Source organism: Bidens hawaiensis, unplaced genomic scaffold (assembly GCF_021521415.1).
Source record: "Bidens hawaiensis isolate Kalapana, Puna unplaced genomic scaffold, B.hawaiensis_p1.1 tig00036471_1, whole genome shotgun sequence".
NCBI lineage: Eukaryota > Viridiplantae > Streptophyta > Magnoliopsida > Asterales > Asteraceae > Bidens > Bidens hawaiensis.
Window position 1 is genome coordinate 67,986 of NW_027496380.1, and position 11,477 is coordinate 79,462.

The 11,477-nt window shown below is 39.9% G+C and overlaps 1 protein-coding gene and 1 pseudogene across 2 annotated transcripts; both read right to left on the minus strand.

Moving 5' to 3' along the window:
- Positions 1-5,196: 5,196 nt before the first annotated feature.
- On the minus strand, positions 5,197-6,548 carry LOC143588587 (pre-mRNA-splicing factor SLU7-A pseudogene; annotated as a pseudogene).
- Positions 6,549-8,882: 2,334 nt separating this feature from the next.
- Positions 8,883-11,249, minus strand: LOC143588584 (protein TIC 22, chloroplastic-like). Of its 2 annotated transcripts, XR_013145129.1 has the most exons (9): positions 10,819-11,249; positions 10,684-10,746; positions 10,077-10,151; positions 9,898-9,948; positions 9,745-9,804; positions 9,576-9,647; positions 9,445-9,480; positions 9,193-9,353; positions 8,883-9,119 (listed from the first exon to the last, which is right to left on the minus strand). XR_013145129.1 is itself a non-coding variant. In XM_077069549.1 (8 exons), exons 1-8 carry the CDS (start codon positions 11,233-11,235, stop codon positions 9,261-9,263), a joined length of 867 nt encoding a protein of 288 aa, XP_076925664.1. In that variant the 5' UTR covers positions 11,236-11,249; the 3' UTR covers positions 9,168-9,260. The 2 variants fall into 2 exon arrangements, 1 of the variants encoding a protein (XP_076925664.1); XM_077069549.1 differs by lacking the exon at positions 8,883-9,119 and having other exon boundaries at positions 9,168-9,353.
- Positions 11,250-11,477: the final 228 nt, after the last annotated feature.

Below are 11,477 nucleotides of genomic sequence, written 5' to 3' on the forward strand. Positions count from 1 at the left end.
GTTTTCACTGCGCGGAATATGAATGATTCTGAAGCAGTCAAATTGCTCGATGAGCTTTTTCGCCTGCTCTAGATACAGAGGCATGGTGTTCTCCTTGGCATCATAAAGGCCATTGACCTGTGCTGCTACCAAGTATGAATCAACATGGGCCTCTAGCTTTTTAACTCCGAATTTGTGCGCGATGCGCAGGCCAGCCAGCAGGGCTTCATACTCAGCTTCATTGTTGGTGCTCTTGAAGTCCAACCTGATGGCGTAAGTATATTCCTGATTCTCTGGATCCACCAGCTTGAGGCCTGCGCCGGATCCTTCGTTGTTTGAAGCTCCGTCAGTGAACAATCTCCAAACATTTTCTTCATCATTGGCTCGCGGAGGATCTGCCTCACGCTGAGCCTCTTCAATTTTTCCTTCGGGGACTTCTGCAATGAAATCAGCCAAGACTTGTCCCTTTATTGCTGGACGGGACTTATAGGCGATCGTGTGCTCACCTAATTCCAGCGCCCACTTTGTCAGCCTTCCTGAGAGCGCGGGACGCCGCAAGACTTGCTGGATGTTGTAACCAGTCAGAACTTCAATGGGATGACCATTGAAATATCTATGAAGCTTGCGCGACGCGTGTGTTAGTGACAAAACTAACTTTTCCATGATGGAGTAGCGCGTCTCAGGATCTGTCAGCACCCGACTCACATAGTATATTGGCGTTTGGATTCCCTTGCGATCCACCAACAATACTGCGCCGATGGCGCGCTCTCCTGCTGATAGATACAATGTCAAAGTTTCACCAGGAAGTGGAGCTGTGAGCGCGGGCAGATTTATCAAACATTCTTTTATCTCTCTGAAAGCTTGCTCGGCCTCAGGAGTCCATTTGAATTGGCTTTTCTTTAAGCAATTCCTCAATGTGTTGACAAATGGGGTAGATTTGCTTGCATGGTTCGCTAGGAACCTGTTGATTGAAACCAATCTACCATTCAGCTTCTGGACTTCTTTCATGGTGGATGGCGAGGGCATGTCAAGGATGGCCTCCACCTTTTCTGGGTTCACCTTGAAACCATCCTTGGTGACCATTACACCTAGAAATTTTCCCTCCTGTACGCCGAAAGTGCATTTGCTCGGATTGAGCTTCATGTTAACTTCCTTTAGGCGTCCAAGGGTTTCTTCGATATCTTTGAGCATTTGTTTTTCCTCCCTGCTTTTAATCACCAAATCATCCACGTAGACTTCTAGGTTTCTTCCAATTTGCTCGTTGAAAACAGCATCCATAAGTCTTTGGTAGGTGGCTCCCGCATTCTTCAAACCAAAGGGCATTTTTGTGTAACAAAAAACACCCTTGTCTGTTCTGAAGGCGGTCTTGTCCTCGTCTTGTGGTGCCATTTGAATCTGGTGATAGCCCTTGTAGGCATCCAGGAAACATTTGAGCTTGAATGGCGCCACGGAGTCCACCTTTGCGTCGATGTTTGGGAGGGGGTAACAATCTTTTGGGCACGCTTTGTTGAGGTCCTTGAAGTCAATGCACATCCTCCACGACCCGTTACTTTTCTTTACCATCACAGGATTGGCTACCCATGTCTGGTATCGTATCGGGCGGATGATGTTTGCGCGCAATAGATCCTCAGCCTGCTCATTCATGGCTCTCGCCTTCTCATCCCCCATGACTCTCTTCTTTTGAGCAATTGGTTCTACAGACTTGAAGGTGTTGAGAGAATGTTGCGCTAGGTCTCACGGAACCCCAGTCATATCAGAGTGTTGCCACGCGAAGACTGACATATATGCTGTGAGCAATCTTTTCATTCTCAACCTCGTGTCGTCTGATATCGTAGCGCCAATTGTGATTTTTTGCTCCGGGAATTTTGGGTTGAGAATCCATTCCTCTGGCGCATTGTTTGCCATTGGAAGTTTCATTCTCCCTTCCCGCGGAGTACTTGTCACTGCACACAAATGATCTCGGTAAACAAAAGTTACACCTGTTGGTGTTGGGAACCCTAACGCGCCGTGCGCTGGCGACGGTATGGCGTTGAATTGGGCAATCGTTCCCCTACCCAAGATCATATTGTGGCAAGAAGTGGTGGGCAAGACCAAGAAGTTGACAACTTCTGCTCGCTTGTGTTTTTCATCCCCCATGGTTAGTTCAAATTGTATTTGACCTAGGGGATGAATGATTTCATTCGAAACACCAGAGATTGGTGCATTCACAATTTCAAGCCTTGCTTGGTCTGCCGGATCCAGTTTCCTGAAACATTGCTCATACATGATGTCTGATTCGCTGCCAGTGTCCACCAGGACTTTTGACACTTCATAATGAGCAATGTGTGTAGTGATGACAAGAGGGCTGCTGATGGAAGGGCCTCCCCTGATTTTTGGGAAGATGACTTGTTGCTCGCGCCAATCTCCTTGGATTTGCGCGCTTCTCTTTTTTGATATTTGCCCTTGCCTTCCTCCCTCGGCTACACAGATTCTTTTGTACTTTTTGCTGGCTGAGGCTCCTGATTGTTCATTTTCTGGTCTTGAGTTTTTTACCAGGTGAGCCAGCTTGCCTGATTTCACATCTTTTTCAATTGCATCCTTCAAGTGGTGGCATGCATCAGTGTTGTGCCCTGTGGACTTGTGAAACTCACAGTACTTGCCACTGTCTGATGGTCCCTTGTAGTGTAGTGGCTTGGGGCTTTTGAATTGGACATTCTCAGTGCTTAACACCTGTGAAGGCGTTTTAGTGAGGGGAGTCCATATTCTTGGCAGAGGTCTGTTAGGATCTCTGCCGCCTTCCCTCTTGTCACCCTCCCCGCGATTACGAACGTCTTTTTGGGGCTGGGGTGAGCTTGGTTGCGCCTGCTTTTCTGCGGAAGAAAAACTGGTTGGTTGCAACCTGGACCATACAGAGTTCTGTTTGCCCCTTCTTTCGTTGCTGCGCGGTGTCTCAGCTTGATGCGCTCTTTCTCTTGCCCTATCTTGGGCAATTTGTTTTTCATTTCTCGCGAAGACTCGCGATGCTTCCATTAGTTTGGCCCAAGTGGTTGGCATGCCATCTCTACTTACGAGAGCTCGGCGGAGTTGATCACTACGCGCGCCTTGTATAAAGGCCACGCGCAAGAGTTGCTCAGTAATACCTCCGATTGCCAGAGACTCCTGATTGAAACGAGTTATGTAGTCTTCAATCGTTACATCATTCTTGCGCACGCAGTGCATGATGTCATCAGGGTCGCGCGTGTGTCTGCGCTGCTGTACGAAGTGGGCTTGGAACTTTTCCAATAGTTCCTCGAACCCATCGATCTGCCCAGTCGGCAAGCTCTCGAACCAGACACGCGCCGCGCCCGTGAGGCAGCGAGCAAACATGTGACACCTTGTTGGCATCGTCCAGCTTTCTAGGTTTCCAGTGTTGTAAAACCCTTGTAAGAAATCGTCTGGATCTGTTGTGCCGTCATATTTGCCCAAACCACTTGGCATCTTGGTTTTGTGCTGAATGGGGGCCTTCGCGATGCGCTCAGTGAACTTTGAATGTTTCACCAAGATGGCTGGTCTGTACGGTGTGGTTACGTCCACTTGCCCTCTAACTGGTGGGCTGTACGGTATGTGCAGATCCAGATCGGCTTTGGCTCCAGGCGCCATGTTCACGTGCGCGCGGAGCTGTGAGCCTCCTGCATGAGTATCTCGCGTCTTCCTCATGCTGTGCACTTCTTCATCACTAAACTCAGTGTGTGCAGTGTGAACGGAATGACCATCTTCCGGCGCGCGCGCCCTTTTTGTTCCATGAACGTTTTGCTTGTCAAACGCTAGCCGTTGTGTTAAGTCGGCTGACTTTTTGTGTTTGACCATCTCATTGTACTTGTCCATTAGACGTCGTTGCTCGTTTATGAGCCATTCTTTGGGGTCACTGGTTTCATCTTCTGGACCCATTGGTCCTTTTTGTTTCGCGCCGGCAAGATTTTGTAACGTGAGATCGTCTGGAGGAGTTTCAGTCTGGCCATGAGGAGTTGTGATGAAGGGACGGTCACTGAACAAAATGCGACTTTAAAGGGTTTTATTTTAGGACTAAGACCAATGTTTGAGCTCTTTATGCTTATGAATATACTTTTGATTGCACGTGAATTCTATAATTCATTTGAAACTTGTTGTATAGTTAATTTGAAAAGTGTTTGGACTGATTTTTATTTACCTGTTAGGTGAAGATGACATTTAGTTGGTTGTGTCATTATGTGGTGTTTATAATATAAAAATATAGCTTACAAAAGTTATAGGGGTTAATTAAATGTGAATATATATATTAGAAAAAGTATAAAAGGGAACACTGTTCAGATTTTATTTTATTTTAAAAGGGAACACTATAAAAGTTCGGCCCCAACAATTCAAAATTTTCAATATTAGACAACATATGATAAATCTATTTTACCTTAATAGGACTTTATTCTGTTGATGAAAAATTTCCCATATTAAAGGCAAACCAATTGTTTTCCACTTATTCATCTAATCATTGTGTTCCTATATTTAAATCTTAATGTTTTACAAGGCTTTTTTTTTTCTTTCCCCGATAGAAACATTTATTTAGCTTTAGTTTCTTTGCTTTATTTCTTTAGTTTCTTTTATTTTCATTTTGTTGACTGATGTATCATAATAAAATTTAATGTAGGTTTATCGTGCTCGGTTATGCTACATGAGAAGTAACCAGTAGGGTTTTTGATATTCGATGGTCAACATAAACTATATCATTTTGGGCGTATCTTGCGTTTATCTATTTATTTATATATTTATTTATTATTTCTATTTAGATTGTTATAGCGAGTGTTAATGCTATATGGGTACTGTAATAAACCAATGCTATATGGGTACTATAATAAACCAATGCTAATTGAATTCGTGTTGTGTCTCTACCGCAAAAGGTGGGTTTATCCACAAGTTATTATAAAAGTTAGATTTTAATAAAAAAAATATATATCTCATATAACGGATATTGTGTATGGTAATCATCTGAACGTTAATCACTTGTTATTAATTGTTTAAGGTGGTTCAATTTATATCATGATACTTTATACGTATCTACATAGCACTAAAAACTATTTCTTCATAAATATAATTTTAACAATTAAAATTCAGAAGTATATATCACAAAACATCTTTTTTTTTTATAAAACGCATTTCGTTGTTCCATTTTATCAGATATTTAAAAGTTAAATTCAGTATTAGCAAGTAACTAGAAAACCAAAGCTCATATGGTTCAAGCTTAAAACCAAAACAAATATCAACTAGCAGATTTAACTACCAACATATTACTAAAAAACCATCAAACCAACACTATCACACTATGACCATTAGTTCATATGGTCCGCGATTCCAGCAGCACTGGTGCAGTAACTGTTCTTCAAAAATTGCTTGCAGCACCTGTAGCCCCATCGATGATCCTTCCACCACGAACCCCAAACATCCGTGTGATTATTAACATAAACATCCTCTTCATATTTACCCTTCACAACAGCCACTCCCTGCCCCTTAATAATCCTACCCGCGCGATCATACTCGACTTCCACCTCACTTTGACCCAACAACAGCTCTCTCGGAAGTTCATCTTCAGCCCCCGCGTTTCCATACTTCTCCAAAATCACCCCCTTCACTTTACATTTCACCTTTTCTTGATTAATAATATAATCTTTACAAACTAACTCAGCTTGTGAAGGTGCACCTTGCATATGCACTTTATTAAAGGCTTCCAAAACATACATATTCCTCTTAAACTCCAATGCTTCACCACTTATTCTATTTTCATTATCCCCACTATAAAACTTCTCACTCGGGTCCGCTTCGGGAAGCGGATCCTCACGCATGGAACGCGTTTTCGGGTCATAATGGGCCGAATTCACATCAAGGTTAAGCAGATACTTTGCTGGATCTTCTCGTATACGAAGATTCCTAACAGTCCCCGTGGACCCACCGCCAGTCGTCCGTACGCGTTTCTCCACTTTACCAAAATTTATCTCATTGCTCTCATCAATTTTCGCTTCGTCAAGCTTTTTTAACTTCTCATCTTTTAAATAATTTACACGAGCTTCATCTCGAGCTTCATACCGTTGTTCAACCATATAAGAATATAACGCCACGTCGTATCCATTCCACCGGTCACGTTTACCTTCGTAATCGCTCTCGTTGGTCTTGATTACCTCATCAGGTGCTATGTTTTTACCGGTCCATTTAGCTCCATGTTTTCGGGTTCTTTCCACGCAGGATTTGGTTGCATGTGTCTTGGCTCCACAGTTGTCACACGCAACCTTTCCGCATTTGTCGGCTTTGCTTGTTTTCGCTGGTTTCGTGTCGTTTGAATCCGGCTTTCGTTTCCTTTGATGGTTTAAATTACCCGGTTTTTCAGTATTATTGAGATACCAAGGAGGATGTGATATAAACTGAGGGATATGCGGATTGATCTCATTTCCATGTTCATCAACCTCGGCGGGCGCGATCCCGGCTTTACGGGCTTCTTGCAGCTCTTTATCTTTCTTGTGATCGTTTCTGGATTTAAACACCACTGCAATAATAATAATAATAATAATAATATTATGATTAATAATGCTCATTTAGGCAGGAAATTAACAATGTATTAAAATAAATCAATTCTGAAACTATTCGTATTGTGATAATAATTCTATGTAATTGCAAAACCCTAAATTATTATCGAAATAAACAAGAGACTAGTTAGTAATATTATGCATGATCTTTGTATATATAGGCCGATGGATGAACGAATATTAAACGAATAATATGATATTGTTGCGATTATTAAATATAAAAGGGAAAAATAATAACTTACTAAGAGAAATTGTTACAGCGGTTATGATGATTTTACAAACTTCTGCTTTTAATTTGTTTGGTTTGAAAACATGTAAAGATAATTTTGTTTTATAAGTGATTATTACTGGGCCTCTAGGTGAGTGTTAACGTGGCCCTCAAGTTGGAGATTTTGGGCCCAAGTTTGAAACAACTATATCTTTTTTTTAAAAAAAAAATTTTTGAGAATGTTTTTATACGATAAATTAAGTATACGGCTCAAATTTCTGATAAGATTTATATTAAAATGTTGACAATTTTTAGAATCATATAAAATTTTATATATATCTAGAAGAAAACTAGTAAATAAAATGAAACCAATTAAATGATGTCAAAGTCACATAATATATTACACCATGCATGCGTTAGTAAAATTTAGACGTTAATAATATAACCCTTTATTATTTATATATATATAGAGAGAGAGAGAGATTTAACTTCGGCCAAATCGGCCCAGTACTTGAACGAATGCATTGTATTAAACACGTGTAAACACAATAATACAAAAAAATAGATCAAGGAGAAAAACGGTGCAGACAGATTACAACCAAAACTACAAGAGCACTTGAGAATCAAAGGTTCATGAGAACGTAGAGGGAGATTGACATTACATAGACCAACATATAGAATGATAGTTAGACATATTGAGAATAGACGTGCACAATTGAGCTTTTAACATCTTCCACCGTCTATGATATAGCCATATAGGGCGTTTTACGTTTTTTAAAACCACAACTAAACGACCAGCCCGCAGGGACCAAAACATCGAATAGATAACTACAAACGAAAGCCGTGGTAGTGCTGGTCATGAGAAAATGAACAAAAGAAGTTTCAGAGAAGTCTCCCACACCATCATGATAACCAATCCCACACTTGTTTACCATACAGGCGTCGAAGGAATAAGTGCTCCGAGTCTCATCGTCAAGCTTGCAACAATGATACAAGCATGAATGCATGTGGAACTAAACTACTTTGATAGCAAGCCAGTCATGTTTTTGTCAGATTCCGGACAGGCGACACAGCTGGCATCCATGTCCTTATTGATCATATACCCGAGGCTTCCCTTTCCAAACATCCTTTCGAAGTGAAAATTCGAAGCTGCAAAATAAATCAGATTATCTCACAGGTCCATTTGCTCACAATGGTGAATCTTTTTTCTTCTCCAACTCCAAGTTAATGACTTTTAGATGAATTTATTTTGTAACCTTTGTGAAATAAGAATTTTTTTTTATGAGTTTCAAGCTTAAAAAGACAAGGAAACAAGTCTTTGATAGCGAACTCTTGATCCAAAGCAATGTTCTATTACCCATTCTGGCTTTTCTCTTAAAGAGGTCTTTTAACCACGTACATGGATTGGATTTTTAGACCGGCTAACTCATATATCCTCTAAGCCTACCCTTAAATCTACATCCGTGTTCACCATAGAACTAGAACTCAACTAGTTAGATCACACCTTAATACAGCCAAACTACAAGCCTATTGGCGCGTTCAAGGATCTAAGACAATCTGCACCAAGACCATCATAGATTTCATTTTGTGCTACTTTCCCAAAATTCACTTATTTTGAGATTTATCAATATATTGCACTACCAGTTTAAGCTTTCAAACACAAACTAAAATTACATAGATATATTAACAAAAACTCTCAAATAAATCACTTTCTACATTTCCAACACAATAATAAAAAATACATCAGGTATTCAAATGTTACACCTAAGCTTGCCATGGTGGTTGTAATGGTATGAAAGTGGTGTTTCCATGGTCTCAACTCTCACAATGGTGAGTTGGTCACTTGGTCCAATAGTGTTGGCACAATCCAACAATGATGGTATAAACTCAATCCAATTTATTAGATTTGTGGAAAGAAAATAAATAAAAAATATATGAATATCAATTAAGTGGTTAACTTCATCTACAAAGAAATAACATGTTGGGCCATATAATTATGCACCATAACTATAATAAGAGGCCATCCATATGAAAACAAAAGGCAATGGTCTAACTAAAAATCTGTAAATCCAATGAGCTTTCACTTATTATCTAACTAAAAAGATAAAAGTAAAGGCCAGAAAGGTAAAATATTTGATAATTCTGAACTTCAAGAACATTAGGATCACAAAGATTCATACAACAGAACCTTATAAACAAAACTAAAACAGAAACAAACTACATAGTACATACCAGTTTGGTTTCCATGTCTACAATCTCAACTCAACTATGTTTTCTGTTTTAATTATCAAAAACCACACACAAAAGTTACAACTTTTTCCTCGGAAATTTTCATTATCCTCTAGGCAGTAATTTTCACCAGTAACACAATCCTGAATAGAACAGTAAAATACACGCTTTTATTGATTTGTTTTATCTAAAAGTTTAACACGTATGAAAACATACCCGTTGTTTTGCAAGACGACCAAAAAATGCTACATTTGGATATGTTTTTGGTTATGAACTTTAATGTTTTACGCGTTTACAACTTCCTGCAAGTGTTGAGAGTGACTTTTACCGGGAGGGATAAAAACCAAATCTTCCCAACCCGAGTTTTTCTCGCTCGTCTGCCACCCAAAACTTAAATTTTAATTTGGTTGATAATCATATTATATAAAAAAAATAAAAAATTAAGGCACATTAGAATCAATTAGTTACCTCCATTTTCTTCAGAACATCTTCTAGACTTCCCACCTGTAAAGATCACAAAACAGCAATCTCAGTAAAAAAATATAGCTTAAAATATGTTGTGAATGACAGTCAAAAAAAAGTAAAAAAGGTTTGCATACCATAATATGTTGTGAAATTGCGGGTCCTCTAGGTCCTCGTGGAACCCTTAACAATTCTTTCTCAATATCCTCCTGATTTTGCAACAAATATGATTCGTGTTTACATTAGTAAAACCATTTTACTAAGAATCTCAAGATGCCGAGTGTTAAAACAAAATAAAACACAAACCTTTCGAAAATATACAGGGCAATAACGTTTGTTTTTCTTCTTTATAACCAAGAGGTCCGACTGTGCAAAAAAATAAGTACTTTGTGAAAAACATAATTTTATTCTATCAAATGTAAAAATTAAAGATTACATGCAAGAATTAACTTTTCATACCTGAAAAACCGGTACTCCATCGAACCCGTTATTAGTAGCAGAAGTTTTCAGCTATCGAAACCACATTAACAACTACTCAGAATTACACCGCCAAGATATAATACCAATCCAAAACAACTAGTCCTACAAACTCGGGTGTAAATAGTCACAAACAAATTAAAATTGACGGGGGCACTAACCTCCATTGCATTCTTGAGTTGAACAGGATCAGGCAAGAATCGAAACGCAATTCCTTCAACCTTCAACATATAAACCTACACACAAAGAACAATGTTGATCATCACAAAGCAGGGGTGCAAACGAGCCGAGCCACTTGTGAGCTACTCGAGACCGAATTAATATAAAGCTCGAAACTAGCCAAGCATTTTCGAGTTCAAGTCGAGCCCAAGCCTAAAATAAAACTCGTTTAGTTATCGAGCCCAAGCTCAAGCCTTGTATAGGAAGCTCGTTTAGGCTCATCAATCCTTCAGGTATTTTTAAGTTTTACCACCTTTTGACTTCTAGGTGTTAATTTCAAACCGCACAGCCGAGCTTGAGCCGAGCTTTAGCTCGTTTAAGGAACTACCCGAGATTGAGCCTAGGCTTGTTTAAAGTTTTTCCTCTAAATATATAGAAATAATAAAACCGCATATAAACCAACTAATAAATATAAACGAGCCAATTCAAGCTTAAAAAAAGACTAACAAGTGGCGAGCCCGAGCCAAGCTCCGAGCTCGTGTACACGCCTATGACAGAAAGAAGCAAAATTGGGATTAAACTGAATGACCTAAATTCATTAACAATCACCTGATCAAGCGCAATCGGTACAACTTTCGCTCGCCCCCGCAATTCGCCTTTCTTCAACCGAACCTGCAAATTCACACATTAATAAAACTCCTTAATTGAATTTGCATACACACAAAAAAATAATAATAATTTAACCTGAGCCAAAAACGCTTCAGCATCCTCTTGACGAAAACAAAGCAAGCCAATAGACTTAAGCCCATTAGGATCCGAAATCAACACAAACTCATTATCCGAATTGCTGACTGTGTACAGCTCCGTTCCAGACAGCGTCTTGGACACGTGGGCAGAGGATAGAGCCAAGTCAAACGCATGTTTCCCGACAGGAATGTTATTATCATTAATATTATTATTGCCGTGTTGTTGATTGTGGGATAATGAGGCGAAAGGGTTTGACGGACGGAAGTGGGGTTGAAATGGGAAGAGGGTTCGGGTTATTTGGCGTCGGGTCTGGTCGAACCGGGTCGAGAGGTCGGAGGTGAGGCGATGGAAGTGGTGGTGGAAGAAAGTGAAGGGATTTGGGGGTGGAGAAGAAGAGGGGTTTGGAGACTCCATTGGTAAAGGAGGAAGATAGTTGGTGGTAAACTGGTAATGGGTTTTTTGGATTCTTAATGTTATTATTAACTTGGGCCTTTGTAATTTTGTCGCCGGAAACCGTTGATTTTGTCAGAATCTTGACGGAGACAACAGATTTTGGTCGGATTTGACCATTGACCGATTAATTGTCTGACGAGCCCAAAATTAATCAGGGAAGTGGGGACTAGCGATTAATCGGGGATTAATAGGTGCCTAGTCGG

Bases quoted from the DNA above. Each gene is read 5' to 3' on its own strand.
- LOC143588584 (XM_077069549.1), bottom strand. From the start codon at position 11,235: ATGGAGTCTCCAAACCCCTCTTCTTCTCCACCCCCAAATCCCTTCACT. The intron at 9,805-9,897 runs GTATGAAAAGTT...TTTTTTGCACAG, and splicing joins ATGGAGTACCGGTTTTTCAG to TCGGACCTCTTGGTTATAAA. The intron at 9,354-9,444 runs GTAACTAATTGA...TTTGGGTGGCAG, and splicing joins ATGTTCTGAAGAAAATGGAG to ACGAGCGAGAAAAACTCGGG.